The sequence below is a fragment of the Hetaerina americana genome, unplaced genomic scaffold (genome assembly GCF_022747635.1).
Source record: "Hetaerina americana unplaced genomic scaffold, ioHetAmer1.1.p SCAF_5, whole genome shotgun sequence".
Classification (NCBI taxonomy): Eukaryota; Metazoa; Arthropoda; class Insecta; order Odonata; family Calopterygidae; genus Hetaerina; species Hetaerina americana.
The window spans coordinates 65,927,614-65,945,444 of NW_027287095.1; the positions used below are offsets into that span (position 1 = coordinate 65,927,614).

The following is a 17,831-nucleotide window of genomic DNA, read 5'->3' on the forward strand; positions in this document are numbered from 1 at the left end:
CTTTTGAGAATCCTGATATTTTTACAGCATTATAATATTTTTGGTAAAAATATTAAATTACCATTGTTGTAACATCAAACTTGAATTCCTACGCCTGATGAGAGAATATGAACTCAAATGAACTGACGAGCATTTTTTAGATATAATACTAGAAAGAAATGGACTTGGTAAAACACACAACTTAAGTTAACCTAAATTTAGATTTGCCTTAGTTTACTACTATGAAAATTGTTCCTCATTTACATTTTATTAAATATAATAATATTTAAGGAGCTCTTGATATATCCCCTACATAGATCTTTTGCATCCCGCATGCTTCTATTTTCAAAACTATAGCACTTGGTCATCGTGAAAATTAATTAGCTACCAGTGTAAGCAATTCTTTAATTAAGGGACCTTTACATACACATGAAACATTTAAAAATGTAAATCCTTGTAAAAAAAATTAGCAAATAGGTACATGCACTACTTCGACATTTACATAAATGTATTTTATGTCCTTCATGAAAGATAAGCCCTCAGTGACAACTGAACTCACATTTAAGATCCACCATTAAAAAAAAAAATAAACATTCCCATGCACAGGGAACAAGGACAAAAACTGTCAAAATTGGGCCTCAACTGACTTGCAAATGTGCAAGTAGAATGAGAAACAGTAGCTAAGGTGTAATTTTAGAATTTACATTAAGTATTTTTACAAAAACTAAAAAGAAATCTTCATCGCATAAAATGCAAGACAATGTGAAAGAATGTGTGCCATATGAGCATGCCTGCCACTACGAAAAATATTACTAGTTTAAGTCAAACAACTTCAAATCTATTACTGAATTATGCTGTATCCCACATTAAGTTTTTGTTCATGCCTTAGCAAGGCAGTTTTGTTGAAACATTGGAAGGATTTGAAATCTTTTATAGAAGGAAATTAGAACAGACTAGAATTAGAATAAGGAACATTTTTGTCATAACATCACCAAGTAGGGTAAGAGGACTTGTGGATGATATCAGTAAAAGATTAAATATCTAATTTTGGCCAAGTTATGTCATTTTCTGCAAATAATTATGCAAAAATGTCATTTAAATGAATAATTCAAGCAATTTTATTGGCATTTTAAGGATGTTTGCATATAACAAAATGACAAGCCATTTGTTGTCCATAGAGAATTTATCATCATTTAAATGGTAAAGGCAAGTACTGAATTGATATGGATGTGTAGAAGCCTATACTTCATCAAAATAGTCTATTACATTACATTTAAATCATGGTTCTATACGAAGAAGCATATTAATTTAGTAACATTAGATCATTTAAGTTAAATCTGGGCTCACCCTCAATGCATCTAAATTCCTGCCACATAAAAAGGTGGTTGTTAACTGACAGTAAGAATTTGCATAATTTATCTTTGTCTTCAATAATATACCAATAATTAGACATAAGTCAGTATTTTGCCTTAATATTCGAGAGCTCCAAATAATTTATTATCTTACAATTACCATAACGCTATCAATAAAAATGGTGGTATTTTATACTATACACATAACTTCCATTTTGTACTTATAACCTGAATGCATATGACTTTGAACCAAAACAGGCTGTAACTGAAAATGAGGAAATACTCTATTTACACCCAGTGCTCTGTTTTATCTAGCTTTCACACCCAGTGCTCTTGTTTAAATAGCTACAATAAGATTATTCAAGAGAATTAAATTCATGTTTCGTGCATTTATATAATTATACAGGTAATATGTGCGGCTTGTAAGACCTGCAGAAGATGTCAGACAAAATATTTTGTCAGAACACCTCACTAATTTTTCAAATGGTTCTCAACACCCCATACAGAACAAAACAATTCTTGTGGCACTTGCTCCAATCACACTTGACTGAAGACAAGAATATACTCACAACTTTACAACTGAACTAGTCACAGTCAAGTAACACACATGCTTCAACACTCCTAAATGTCTCCTATTTTCTAGATACCTCAACGCTATCCTATTAATTAAAATTTAAGATTCTGTTTTAAGAGTACACAACAGAAACTAGACTCTTGAACCAACTAATTTGTAATCCTAAAAATAACTAGAAGTGAATTATGTCAAAACTAAAAAATATAATGTTATCAGGGGCTTGTCATATATCATCCCAAATTACCCAGAATTTTCGCTAATGATTATTCTACATCCTCAATTGAAAAACATCTACATAGGCTATTATCCTCAAGACAAAAGAATGATCTCATTAAAAAAATAAATGTACGGAAAAGGTATATTTGAAGAGCAATAGGCAAATTCACTTGCTATAATAATGATTCAGTTTCATCTATATTTCTAAAACTCATAAAATAACACAAGTAATTACAACAATAGGCTATTACGCAATTTTCATCACATTTTGATAATTTTAAGGCCAATTATCTTACTACTTTTAAAGGGATTGTTATAAAATGGACAATGGAGCTGTTAAGTTGTGAGAAAATTGAAAGACAGTATAACACCTCTAACAGTACCTTACATCTTGAATGTAATGTTGAAGTACTGATCTCACCAATGGTTTACATATACATTCTAAAAACACACATACATATACATACTTGTATATGACCATATCAGTATGTTAATGAAACGAAGACATGAGAAAATCAATGCAATAAAGCAGTGAAATGAATGGATTAAAGGGAAAACACATTTTTTTGTAAACCTGATTCCTCTAAAGAGCACTCATTTAACCCTGAACTGTAGCAACTTGTCAAATAAATAAAAGTAAATGTTGTGAAAACTACGACATAGCATTTATTGCCTCAGGCGTAACTTTATGGAATTCGCATAACATGTTGAAATGAAACGAAACAATTGGCTTTGTAATAACCAAACTTTATTTTAAAAAATGACCCAGGTTTTGACATTGAATGTCATCATCAAGTGGTCCTCATAGAAGCAAACTTGGTATATCAACCTTCTGATCAAGGGAGGGGGGGTTGGTCAGAGAGGGAGGGTGGCGGGGTAAAAAGGTTACGATGTAGCGGGGAAGAAAAGAGAATTACATCTTTTGTTGTCAAGCGTTCACTTGGAAGAGAGGTAGATCTTGGAGTGGGAGTACCAAGTTTGCTTCTATGAGGACCACCTAATGATGACGTTTAACGTCGAAACCTGGGTCGTGTTTTTTAAATAAAGTGAGTGGAATTACAAAATCAATTATTTCATTTCAATACGAGATATCAGTTTCAATTTAAACTGTGCCTTCACAGACGGTGTGCTTGTGAAACACCTGTGAAAAGTAGTATTAGTAAGGACATGGACCTCACTCATTTATGTCTCATTCTACCAGGACAAACTCATTGATAATAGTTTAACAAAGAGACCCAGTGATTTTCTTTATTCATTGAATCTAATTTATAGGCAATGATTTACTCAGAGAGGGAAATTGAATTAATCTTAAAAAGACACTATGCCTGGTGAAGTCAGAGATGCTATCAGAAGCGCTTTTCATACTTGAAGTGCATGGTTAATACTTACACAATATAAGTATGAAAAAACTAATATTCCACTTGTAGAATGGCATGTTTTTCATGATTGCCATTTTGTAAACAGAGCATTAAAAGTCAAATGACCTACAAACACTGACAAGATATTGAAATATATTATCTTATTCAGACCGAAAAGGATGCCGAAGGCCAGCTAACTAACGGAAATATCTACCATGGAAAATTATTCAAATCATTCATAAATAATATATATTTACAACTTATGACACCAAAATCAATGGAATTTTACATGCGAGTATAATTCCAAACAGGTTGGGTGCAAGTTAATACAATTCCATGTTTTTATGTATATTAATGGATAAATAATAATTCTCTGGATAAAGCAATTCATTTTACAAAAGAGTTTGCCAAGACCCTAACACATTTGGGTGAATACAAACAGAATTAAAAAATAACCACCCCGGGAAACATGATGTAACTTGTAATCACGGTTACATACCATAATGGTTACAATTTTTCAGTAAAATAGAGAATAACTAATAACATATTACCTGCAATATATACAGTAAGTGACCAGAAAAGAAATTATGATATGACGTTGGCAAAATTGTGGCAAACATATTAAGCTTTTATTTAAAAATTAAATAAATCCTGCCATATATTAAAGCTAGATACAATTTTTTGTGGAGGATGATCAATTCCAGATGAAAGCTGTGCATATGAAGCAACTACGATTGCATCAGAGGAAATAGCAACTGGATATTGTAGATGAGCACTGGAGGCCAACATATTCCACACCTCCACTCCAGTGAAATGTTAGCATTATTAAACCAAATTCAATGTATGGGGTGGGATACTAATTCATCAGCTGAATAGCACGACAATTAAGGTCACCCAGCTAAGGTGTGGATTCATATTGCTTCTGTTAATTTACATTGTTACAGTTAACATTTGCAGTCACTACACTAAGCATTGAACACTATCTCTCTTTTCATTTGATCTCCCAAATAGTCCCGAGGGAACTATCCCATGATTATTTTCTATGAATGATTATTGCAAATCACTCTTTACAGCCCTTACTGTGTTTTAGACAATAAAATATTTGTTTCAAGTTTCAAATGTAACTTCATTTCTAGAGCACATGTAGAGTGGTTCATCCAATTCCATCCAAGGACCTACATACACAATCAACTTAAGTGCTATATCAAAATTTGATCAGGCCTGAATGGCCCACAAATAAAATTATGAAAGAAATTTAAACTTAAAAATAGAGGTGTCCACAAAATGTATGATCCTGCAGAGTAAACATTACTCTTTATCCACAAATGATAACTTCCTAACAGGTGACATGAGTTTGTCATTTCAATATTTCAGAGAACAAATGCAAGGGTGTTGAATCCTTAAATTATTAACTTACATCGACAGGAAAAATCTTATGACATTGCTATTTTCTAAAACTAAATGTCAATGTGAGCTATTGTATTAATAATAGTTGAACACTGAACACCACACTCAGCAAAGTTATCCACTCTTACCTGTGAATATTTCAACATTCAGCAACGACATATTTATATAGATACAATCATTCAACATAAGTAAAAATATGATATGGACATTGGGAACTAGTGGTAGCCACCTGAGATGTAAAATATTACCGAAAATGAAATTTAAAGAACCTTATTTTTTAACCAAGTATTGTTTTCATTGATAATTAGAACAGAGATCAGCTGGACACTCCTTGCATGAAATAAAGAATTACCCAAAATTGATTACCATTCAAAAACATAATTTTGAATGCGAAACATTATTTGGAAGTGTATTTTTTTATTTTAACTGATGTGTTTCAGCAATTGCTTTTGGGTGTTTCATCTCTGTTAACAAAATCAATTCAAAAGAAAATATCCTGTGATGTCCATCATATTAATTCGAATATTTTAACAAGCCATGGTAATCTGACTTGAAGCCAGCCTAATGGAAAACATAAAAGCCACAAGAATATCACAAATAACCCATCCGTTTAAAGTTCTTTCGACATGAATTATTAATACTAACCACAGAAGAATGACACAATAGCAATCTTAAAATATGTTTGCAAAGGATCTTTTCCTATGACATTGTTCGATTAAATATAGAAGCTTGAACCTGTTGTAATGAAGAAAAATACCCAAGTATTTATGTTGCGAGGATACAGGGAAGAGTTGAGTAAACACAATGAATTGCCATTTAGTGAAGGTCAGTTTAATATTGATATATATAAAAGTATTATAAGTCAGATTTAACTGATGCGGTAACTAATGCCATGTGTTCTAAAAGACACACCTCCAATGTTGTTGGTTCCTTTCCCGGGAGAGGTCAAAATACTTCTTCCTCCATGCTATTTATTCTTAAGAATTTTATTCTTATTCTACAATAATGAAAATGTTAATAATTAATTACTGTAATCATGATAAGTTTTCTAATGAGAGGGAGCTTTCCAAAATTCTCTGAAAATGAATTCACATTGTTGCAGACTAGAAAACAATATAGAAACCTTTTGCATTATCATTAGTCCCTTAACTCCTCCTGCTCTTCAGTCATTGTAGTCTCCGAGATGGACTTTTACTACCTCTCATTTAACCTAATTCTATCCCTTATGCCACCTTCAGTCCTAATATTTTCATCCCCTTCAGATTTTCTTTGAATTTTTTAAAACTTTTCCAATTATATCTAGCACATGTTTCTCCAACAAGCTTTTTTTCTTCACCCTTCATTGCCACATCTAAAAGATCTCTATCTACTCATCTGCCACTCTCTTTTCTCAGAGAGCAGATTCTGGAATCATTCGATGCTATGACCTATTTAAGTTACAATTTAGATCTTTTTGTAAGAGCCTCTGTCATCAGTCCTCCCTATATATAAAATTTATTAACTCCTTTCGACAATACTACTCCCCTCCTATTTCCTAACCATCAGTGATAACTTATTACTTGAATATAGAATGAAATGTTAATATGCACAAGAAGAATGCCCTATACACAATGCCATGCATGTTTCTCGTTATCTGTTGAAAAGTTACACCTTAAAGCTACGTTTTCATGCATCCGTTTTAGTGGCAACTCAGACTTGGAGCCTTATCCCTAATCTTGTGGCACTGCAGTAGTACTGACTAACATAACCTGATGCTTGCTGTTTGTCATGTGTTTATCTCTCATCAAAACACACAACAGCACATGAGTCAACGTAGCATTTTATTTCTACCTGGTGCTGCTGCAGACATAAAAATAATGTATGCAGTGATGCAAAAACAGAATGCAGAACCAGATGCATGAAAACATAGCTTTATGCTTACCAATGAAAACAAATGATTTCCAACCAAGCTGCACTAACAATGGCCACCACTAATTGATAAGGAAAGAACAAATAAGGCAGTAAAATGTTATTTAGTGGGAGAGAGTGGGAGAGTGACCTACCTCCCTCTCCTCAGGGGTCATGCACCTTGCTGGCTGCGGGGGGCCAGGAGAGCCGCATGCATGACAAAACCATACCCCGTTAGACGAACACCAAGTCAAAAACACCTGACATCCCATTAGCATATGACAACGGGATAGAGTATCCCATAACATCTACTCTAGATGCATCAACAAAATCAACATCTTGACAAAACTCTTATCAATGAAAAATTAATTAAAAGAATCAAACATTCAGAAAATACCAGATTAACTAAATTATGACAGAGATTGGAATAACTACTGAAGACACCCATGCTGTTAATTGATAGAAACAGTAACAATGAGACAACAGTTCAATTTTAGCTCTGATTACTGAACAAATTAATTACAAAAGAAATAAGCAAAATGAATTTGACTGACTTTGGATTTGCCATCCATTTCATCTTATTACTTTTCCCTTTAGACAACCATACACCAAAGAAAATGCATCAAGACAATACATACTATTTATTTTGGAAAAAAGTAATACCAAAGGAAGAAAAAGTTAAAAAATTACAATGACAAACCTTTGCCATTGAATTGAAATTTCTAGGACTGAAAGGCCACTTGATGGCTTATTTCTCGAGCACAACAATCGCCATGAAGTACACAAATAACATATCAATTTCTTCATATCTACCTACTAACAACACACTAAAAAGAGGAATTCTAAACACAACTAAAAAGGAATATTACATTATTCATGTCTCTTTTATCATTCATGAGAAGAGGTGGATCCGAAAAACAAACACCTAACAATTGAGAGAAGTCAATTTGAATAAGCACCTATACCATTAGTCAGAAGAAAAGTACTGCAGATGCTAAATACCGAATAAAAAAGCAACATTAACTAATACATGAATCATCAACATGTAAGCATGCATACACTGAACACTATTGGGTAGTACTTTAATTTAAGCAGATTCACCATATTTACAAGAAAATTTTTGAGCCAGTGTAATCAACACCACATACTCTGATTTAAAAAATTATTACTAAAATTAATCCATATATACTGCATACATCCCAAATTAGATTAATAAGGATATGCCTAATTGAGATACAAAAAATAGTCTAACTACTCTACTCATTTTAATTAACATTCAACCTTTTTACATATTATGCCATACTAAGGTTGCAATCCATCTGGCTAGCTCAATTCATTCTTAACATAATGGCAGTGTGGCAGAAAGCTCCCTCGCATCCATGCAAAAGGTTTTTTGACACAAAGTTCAGAGACAAGAGTAAATTTATTAAAAATTACTAACAGAACGACTAATTTTGGTTCTTTAAAAAATTTGATTTATTAGGCTTAAGTCTTCAAAATTAACACACTAAACATTAGGTGTGCAATATTTTTTGGACTAGTTGACCTTATTTGTTCATCATGAGGAGAGTGGTGATCATATTACCTGGTTTCATGCAATTTCTACAAATTAATTGAAATAGAATGAAACATATACTGCAATATTTTTGTTTACTCTGAGTGCACTAAATAAAATTAAACTACCTAACAAAGAAAATTAAAAGTGATTGTTATAAGGTCCTTTTCAATACATTTGTTTCTCCTGAAATCCCCTACTTGACAATGTTGAACATCAATTTCAGCGAACTGATTAATACATTTAAAATTTATTTGTAATGTTGTTTGAATGCTCAAGTATGGCTCTCCTACCATCTACCTCTAGCACTAAAAATTAATTGCTGGACCAATTACAATGGCTATGAGAATCACATCATCTTTTTTATCAATAAAAAAAAATAAAGCATGAAGTGAAACAAATGTTCAAGTACAATTTAGAACCAACATCCTACTATGTTAAGCTCAAAAAAGATAGCAAAACAAAGTTAGCAGACACTTTTTTCTACTAGCAAACACAAAAATAGAGAATCTACTCCTAAGGCTAATCTCAATCACTTCAAGGTCTGTTGTACTCTGTTCAAGAAGCTGCTTCTGAAATATCACATTACACCAACAAAATGGCATGTAATAATGGAGCAGGATAATCCTAACATATTTGCCAATGAAATAAAGAAACAAGGAGTACTTAAAATAAAAAGTAGAATTATCAGAATATGTATACAAATCAGGGAAATATAAAACATTTATGGAAATTTTAAGTTGAACGCAATTTACTTTAAACTTGATGATGCTACACTACACATATCATGTTTAATACCATGCAGCTAAGTAATAAGGATGAAGATGATCACAAGAACAATTTGAAGTGTCAGAAAACTACCTTTGGGGATTACAGCAATACAAAATGGAAACTTACCAATGCGCTGGTACTGTTCCCTGTGTTTTTTCTGTTTCCTACCCCGCTACATTAAGGGAAGCATGAAATCAATTGGCAATGATTAAACCACTTGTGTCCAGGATTATACAAACTCTCTCTTGACATGGCACACTTGATGTGAGATCAATACAGTTTGCAACTTAATATGGCTAAATAATACAATTGATATACTTTTAAATACCACCAAAGTGAACTAGTGATTCTAAACTATGGTTTTTAGGACATTTATACTTTAATTCACAATAACCTTATTGGATGATACACTGGATGTTCCCAAGTTCATTTGTAATCCTAACTGCCACAAATATCTAATGAAATGCAAACAAAATGCTTCAGAAAACCATTGAGAGAAGAGAGAGAGAGAGAGAAAGAAAAACAGAAAGAAAATGAAGGAGAAGAAACAACTTACCTCTGCTTCTTCATCTAGCACTTCTTCTTCCTCTACAACTTCTGCCTTGTACTCCAGCAGAAGATCTCTAATTGGTTTGGAGTCCAAGGTACAGTTGATGAAGGAGTACTGAAATGGATTAGGCTTAGAGTAAATGTATTATATCTCAAATTGACTCTTTTTAGAATCAACTCAAATAAGTAATGGTTAATATGGTTAATGATTGAAACATTCATAATAGCCCTTAAAATATTCACCAAACTGATTGCATATAGGACATCGGAGCCTAATTGACGGGAATGACAACTTTTGAACTAACATAGAATATGTATTTGACCAGAAAAGACCAGAAATATTGGATATATTTCCAGAGCGGTCATATATTCAGAACAGAATGTAGGAGTACATTTTTTTGTAAAAATCGTATGAGGCCATGCTTTTTGGTACACTCATTTTTCTTTGACACTTCCAAGCAATAAATAAGCTGCAACGATACTTCACCTTAAGAAGCTCAGTGGATGTAGGCCTTTTTGTTGGATCCTTAACCAAACAACCAGCAATGAAATCATTGAAGTCCTTAGACCAATCTGAAGGCCGATCAAGCTTGGGAGGATCAGATTTCTGAATTTTGAGCAAAACCCTCATTGGAGACATTTCATGATTAGGAGGTTCCATTTGAGCAAACTCAATCAAAGTGATTCCTAGAGACCATATATCAACCTGAAAAGTAAAAATATTCCTCAAATGACAGGTAATGAGTCCAAAAACTTAAATAAGGCTTTTTATTCTTATTTCTAACAACTGACCTTAAAATCATAAGGATTATCTCGAAAAGTCTCGCACAACACCACTTCAGGAGCCATCCAATATGGTGTTCCGATAAATGTGTCACGCTTTTGCAATGTCTGTTTGTTCTTGGCAGAGACACCAAAGTCAGCTAAAATTTATCAGAGAAACAATATTAATAACACTGCTCGAATGAATATTATTTTCAAACATTGCCAGTTAGAAATGAAAGGGCACATACTAAATATTTAAGCATCTACATCATAAAACTAACAGTATTTCCTTAAATATTGACATGCAAGTGTATGGTAAATAAGTGCCACTTCACAGACACCTGAACTGTTGCCAAAAAGATGTAAAAACCAAGACTTATCATAAGACACCGTCTCAGGCGTTACTTGGTGGAAGCTTTTCATGCTAGGCGTAAATGAAGAAAGACTAACTTTGCTAATTCAGCAACAAGCACCTTTTCCAGACAATTAGGAATGTTAACCTTCCTTCATTTACCCCAAGAAATTCAAAACTTAGCTTCATAATTTTCAATTCCTTAAAATTATAGAGATAACGTGATATGGTAAGCTTATGGATTTGAAGATTAAGAAATAATTTTGAAAGAATCATCAAAGCACAAGAATGAAATGGAATGTAATCATTAAAAGAAAACTATTACACAATATTTTTCTTACACTAGTTTCAAATTATTATGGTAATATTAAACAGAACCAGTCAGCAGCAAGCACCTTTTCCAGAACAAATCACATATTTGACAAATACAAATAAAAAGCACAAAAACCATCATTCAGAAGGGGCAGCACTATTGAGAAGCTGCAGGAAATACTAAATGTACCCTCGACTAAGCTAGCATAACTTAAATACTGCAAACAAAACTAAAAATTCAAAATTAAATTTGTTGGCATTTCACCAGTTCATTCTTTGAAAGGTAATTTGTGCTCTTATTCTTTGTAAACAAAGAGAAAAAATTGAAAGGTACATTCTCTTCTGCCCCGGTGTTCCAGCACCACATGACAAAATCAAAACATATCAGCTCAAACAATTCAAACGAAAGTGACTCAAGTACTATAAATGTGAAGGAGTAAAACAAATGTCTTAAATAATATGGGTAAATATCCACAATAAGAGGAGGGCATATATTATTAATCCAATCCAATTAAAAATAATAGGAAAATTTTACTTCAATTCTGATGACAGGAAATGGATCCAGTAAAAGATTTTATTATCAAATAAAGACATTCATTCCAAAAAATAAAAAATTGCATTCAATGCACTTCAAAGGATGGTAATTTCACAATGCACCTTGAAATTTGGAAAAACCAATTTCACGCTCATATGAAGTAGGATTTTAATCTGGAATTTTGAACCCCATGCAAGTGCCAGACAAAATGTATAATTTTTTTACCAAGCATAGTTCTAATTCTATACTCACTTTCAGTTCTCATTTGATTCTACTTTTCAAAGGCTCATGCAGGAATAATGTGATGTAAACATTCATAATTTGCTCTTAAATACATTTATCATTCCTTCCTTGAGATAAAACATTACAAATACCTCTGCCTAACCTCATAAATTTAATTACATAAAGTTACCTTAGTAGACAAAAGCCTTATCACATTTATAATTGAAAATCTTATTATCATTCAAAGTGGTTCACATTAATTTCCATTGATTGATCAAAGTACCAAAAGGTATTTGGGTATGAAAATCTATCTATTTAAGTCCACTACATTTGACATGAGTGTAAATATTAACTCTCATGATTGGGACATGATGACTTTCCTGGTGCTGTAAGTTTTATGTAGTGATTATTTTAAGTTTCTAAAACAAATATTTTCTTCTTCTTTAATAATTGGATTTGGGTGAATTATAACTGCCATCAATGCCCAATGCAGGTATCCAGTGCAGGCAGAAATATCTCAAATATATCCCATTCTCAATCCACCCCATTGGCCAACCCTCCCTAGGATAAACATTAAATACAAAAACTGATAATAGCATTTTGCTCAATTTGTTAAAATATGTGGTGTCATAAAAAATCTTATTTGGAGCATGTTTGAAGTTATAAACTTTTTAGAGACTTCTCAATGTCTAAAATACTTGTGTCATGGTAAATTGTCTGAATTACAGTCCTTTGGACTAAATATTTCAGTCAATTTGGCATACAACCCTCTAATAATTTTAGCAAAAAATAGTAATAGAACACATACCAAAGAATTGTGTCCAGGTGGCAATGGCATGAGCAGTATTTGCTAAGGTGTGGGGGCCAGCAATAATTCTGCTATGTCATAGCATAGATCCTGATGTTATTTTAATAAACAAGAATAATTGCCTTCTCAGCTAAAGTAATTAAATAAAATTAGCTCCAATGAAAATTGCACATCAAATTGTCAGGGATTGATTGATAACAGGCCTAAGATACAATTACAAGCTAGCAGTGTGAGAGACTTTCTATCCCCTTACAAATCACCAGCAAATACAACCAGTATCTATTTAATTACAATGTAAATAGATCATCTCAGTATTGTATGAAATTCAAAGAGCCATACTGAATTAATACTTCCAAAGGAGAATGCAGAGTTTTTGGGATGCTCCACATTAATGTTAATAATTTCTGATGTTTCTCCTCCTATTCTTGAGACCGTAACGGTTAACTGATTTGTAGACATAATTCACATTGAGATTGTTTGTAGGCAATGAGAGGAGGAGGGGGTTTATTTCTGGAGTTTTCTCTTTCAGAAAAATGTTTATAGGAAGCCCCTTTGACCTCTGTTTAAACTCCACACTTTTTAATATCTATTCACTCTAGTATTAATCTCACTCAGTCATGTATCTCCACTGCAATAAACTTAGTGCTGACAATGTTAATTCATGGCCTTCTGCAGCATACTCAGCAACCACAGACCTAATGAAGTAAGTCCCAGTCAAATGACATGATCCTACTTGTTTTTAACATAAGTCCCATTTTTTCAATTAATTATTTTTCAGATTCATTTGCATTTAATTCCATAGTTTGAAGTAAGTTAAAATGATTTATTGAGACATACCGTTTCATTAATGCATAAAGATACGTCGTAGTAATTAGGGGACACGACAGATATCTGTGTTAATTTTCTTCACATTATGATATGATATGAATGTTGTGTTTTCAGAATTCTAAGCCAATGAATTAAGGGGCTTTGCCTTCAAGACAAAGGGGTCAAAAGCAATAGAATTCTGATGATGTACATGGATATCACTGCAAGCATTTGCATCCATTTGGTTTCCTAAAGGATAACATATGACATCCAGGTTACCAGGTCCAAAGAATGCTTTTTGTAAACAAACTACTGGTTATTAGTCCTACCACAAGAAGAACTTCCATGAAACAATGGTTAAAGAACATTAAGGGAGAATTTTTCACAAGGTATTGAATAAGGTGCATATTCTGACCAGTGTAGTGCATACTTTTAAGAAAGCCTAAGGTTAAGTTAAAATTAATATGCATAATTTTCCCAACAATCCTTGCGGTTTTGTATGAGAATTGTCACAATTGAATAGTTTCAACAAATGGTTTTCTTTGGAATTAGATGACTCATTATTTCCCACCATTAGGATACAATCTAATATCACTTGGAAGTACATACCTTGCCAATATCAATTATACTACCCTTGGGAAAAACCAGTGGGTTGATATACTTTGATGAACATTCTGACCTAGTTTTCTACCATTTAAAAAATTTCAACTTACCGAGCTTCACTCCTCCAGACATTGTAAGAAGTACATTGCCAGCTTTGAGATCTCGGTGGATGACTTTACTTTTATGAAGAAAATCCAATCCATTACACATATGTTGGCATACATAAGCTATCTGTGGTTCAGTCAATGGCTTCTCAAGTTCCACCATGATTGAATCAAGGGCTCCTCCATCACAGTACTCGATCAACATCTATTAAATAGTTCGAATAAAAATAAACACACTAACTTTATATCTGATATATACTTATGCCTTAAAAATACTACCGAAAATGTGATCTAATATTAGTATTGCCAAATAAAACACTTTCACAAATCCACAGGAAATATGGAAATTACTACCAAAATTTGTTTTTTTTTAAAACATCAAGCGTACACTAGTTGGGCACAGTCAAAACAAGAATATGTGAAAGTCCTTCCCAAATTTTATTTCTTGAGAGCCCATGGTCCAGCCAACATTTTTGTTAAAATTTAATCCAGAATGAAGATATTTGGCAAGAAAGCCCAAACATGCCAACAACTTTAAGAATACATTATTTTAAAATAAACATTTATACACTGCCTCTTCCGGTAACATGCTGGTTATCCCCATTTTATCTGAAAAATTATTAAAATAAAAACTAGAAGACTTTTCATCAATTGCTTTAGACAGAGGCTCAGATTATATTCATATATCAGGTAGCTTAAGCACTTACCGTCCTAACCAGAGTATTACAACCATTTATTTCACATGCTAAATGGCACTATTGCATAACATGATTATTGATAAGCAACTAAGCTTCCAATAGCTTAAACCTCAGCATCAACCAAAGGTGACAAAATTCTTTCTAATAATATTTTGTAGTTTATGTCTTTTTGGAAGGGCTGATTAGCAAGATATTCAGAAGAGCCGAGGTTAAGAAATTAGCACACATGCTCTAATTTTAACTCAAATATGATCTGCCCCAAATGCATTTTTTCCCAACTTATCAGCAATTTTATCAAAAATTAATACGAGATGCACTGTCCAGGGAAAAAAAGGATTGATTAATCCCTTACTAATTATAAATACTGATATTAACACTTACCCAAAGTTTTCCTTCAAAAAAGAAAGCCTCCTGAAGATCTACTACATTGGGATGCTTACACTCTGACAGAATATCAATCTCAATCATGAAGTCTGATAGGTCATCTTCTCCCTCAAGTGCACACCTCTTGGCTGCGGCAAACACATCTGTTCCACGTCTTTGGGCCTAAAATAATCACCCAATTAAGTGAAAATTCTCCTGTCAATTCATACACTATAACTAATTCATACTTCAATTTTTTATGATCCTGATAAATATTAACAAACTTTTACCTTATAAACTTTCCCAAATGCACCGTCTCCCAATTCACCCACCATCTCCCAGTATTCTTCAGGATCAACATCCATCTTGATATTATTAAATCCCTTTTTCTTTTTTCCATCGTTTCCTCCTCCGAGGTGGAGGACCTTCTTTAAATTGCTTAAAAACATGGACATGTTCAATGTACGTAACTATCACATTAACATTAACTTATTTTCTTTACACAAGTTAAAACATAACTTGATCGCAGACAAGTTGCTTTGGCGGTAATAAATAAAATATATACATAGCAATAGTAAAAAAATAGATATTACTATTTTCACAAAATTTTGAACAACTTATGGTGGTTGAACAATCACAGACTAGCATGAAACTTCAACAAACGGCTTCCTCTTCATATTAGGCATTCTACTAGGTCGCCTGTAAGAGAAAAATCAACTCCATTACTTTTCGTATTCATTCCGAAGATATGAAATTATATTGCACATTGTAGCAAGTACCATTTAATTTGCATTAACGACGAAACAAGAATGGAAATTGGCAATGTATTGAAAATGCCGCAGAGATGTACAATCAGCTGGTACCCAACCTATTACATTGACACAAAAGTTTACTTTCTACATTTTGTGACCTACCGATGAAAGTTGTACGACTATACCTCGCGAACAATGGGTAAATGTACAACGCCAGCTTGACCTATTTTGCGGGTAAGGCAAATGACCGTTTATTATGTAAACGTAATTAGTAATAACAAGATTAAATTTAGGTGAAGCGAAGGTAGGCCGTCTGCTATGCCTAAACCGTATGACTCTCCTATCACCCATTCACCAAAACAGATATATATTAATGTTTAAGGTGAATGACTACTCGCTGCAAAAGGCACCACAACGTTAAAATTATATGACAAATTTCACAACAAGAATACTTGTTGTTAGAACCATCTCTCTACCACGCCTGCCAATGACGTCACAATTTTTTCATTCTCGCCGGGAATTTGTGGTAATCATGGCGCCCTACCGAGAAGTAAAAATGTAACAATTTCATATCTAATCAAGTTGTACCAACATATCAAAACAATGGATACGGGAATTAGTGAATTTCAATGCTCCAATTTTGACAGCCTGTCACTATACAGATAACAGGCACAAGAACCTCGGGGGGCTGTACACTGTGGTTGGAGAAACTTCACACATTACACAACTGTGAAACAAATATACTCATTTATTAAAAAGGCTCCATATCTTCAAAAATGTCCCCATGATTTTTACACAGGTTTCTCCTGAAATAAGTTAATTAACAGCAGCTGTTAATTGACAATGTTCACGTAACAGTCTTCGCTTCAGCATTTTAAATATTACACCAAAATAACTTGATAAAATTAAAAGTTATGCATCTGCGGTGGACCGCAATTGGTAATCACATTTCTTGCCAGCGAATAATGCTGCACTAAATATGGCAACACTTGAATGAACTTGTGGGCATACTGCCGCAGTAGATCAATACGTGTTAAGAAGCAATTTGCTCGTCGATGGAGTTAAGAATTAATTAACCGTCCTATGCGCTTTGTTAAAAGTTAACCTCCTTTGAGAGTTAACAGTAAACTGCAGGCGTAAGAAATATCTGTACAACTTATTTCATATTAGGTAATTTTCGGTAAAGAAAAGACTTTGTAAATTACACTAACCAGGTCGCGGTAAATAACACAGCAGACAGAATTCCGAGAGAAAACCATAGTCAATCGCTTTCCGGTCATGTAAATATCTTGAATTCAGCTTATATTATTTTCGGCCATATTGCTCTCGACTACTCTTTCCTTGCTACATTGCCACATGTATCGTCTTGTAAAAAGTTATAATGGCAAAAAGAACAATCTCTTAAGATAAACATATCCAGGATAAAAGTTAAAAACAATTGAATACCATGGAAAAAGAGTATATACTCATTGGTAATAATCCTTTTCTAAATTCTTAGAAGACTGCTCTCATCCGGCAACGGCGCTCTTCAGCCCATTCCTGCATCATCTTCGATTATGCGATACAAGTTATTCTCTCCTCGTCTTTCCGAATTATCCGTCTATATAAAAAATTGTCAATTAAAGCACACCGCAGAAAGTATATTTCACTGATACTAATTAATATGTTTGTTTTCATATTTAACTTAGCAATTCGTGATGTGATTCCAAACTTGACATAATCAATACTGTAAAGGTTGACTTATACTTCTGGCATGCCTAATGATAATTTGTAATGTAAATAAGCAGGTGTACCTTCGGTCATGCAGTTCAGGGCACAAGGAAGTGTGTTTCATCGCTCGAAACTAAAATTATTTTCCGCTT

At 33.2% G+C, this 17,831-nt stretch overlaps 1 protein-coding gene across 4 annotated transcripts in view; it reads right to left on the bottom strand.

The window, feature by feature from the left end:
• The window catches only part of Slik (Sterile20-like kinase), a 50,193-nt gene extending 32,895 nt beyond the window's left edge, over nucleotides 1-17,298 (bottom strand). Inside the window, exons 1-9 of one of the 4 annotated variants that reach the window (XM_071591603.1) lie at nucleotides 17,181-17,298; nucleotides 15,508-15,916; nucleotides 15,236-15,400; nucleotides 14,163-14,361; nucleotides 10,441-10,571; nucleotides 10,136-10,354; nucleotides 9,656-9,763; nucleotides 9,225-9,271; nucleotides 6,929-6,983 (exon numbers count right to left, since the gene is read on the bottom strand). In XM_071591603.1, coding sequence (XP_071447704.1) covers nucleotides 6,929-6,983; nucleotides 9,225-9,271; nucleotides 9,656-9,763; nucleotides 10,136-10,354; nucleotides 10,441-10,571; nucleotides 14,163-14,361; nucleotides 15,236-15,400; nucleotides 15,508-15,672 — 1,089 coding nt within the window. In that variant the 5' untranslated portion in view covers nucleotides 15,673-15,916; nucleotides 17,181-17,298. Of the gene's footprint in view, nucleotides 1-6,928; nucleotides 6,984-9,224; nucleotides 9,272-9,655; nucleotides 9,764-10,135; nucleotides 10,355-10,440; nucleotides 10,572-14,162; nucleotides 14,362-15,235; nucleotides 15,401-15,507; nucleotides 15,917-15,996; nucleotides 16,099-16,131; nucleotides 16,245-17,180 lie in introns of those variants that run through there. The other 3 variants (XM_071591604.1, XM_071591605.1, XM_071591606.1) reach the window with 3 other exon arrangements.
• Between the last annotated feature and the right edge of the window lie 533 nt (nucleotides 17,299-17,831).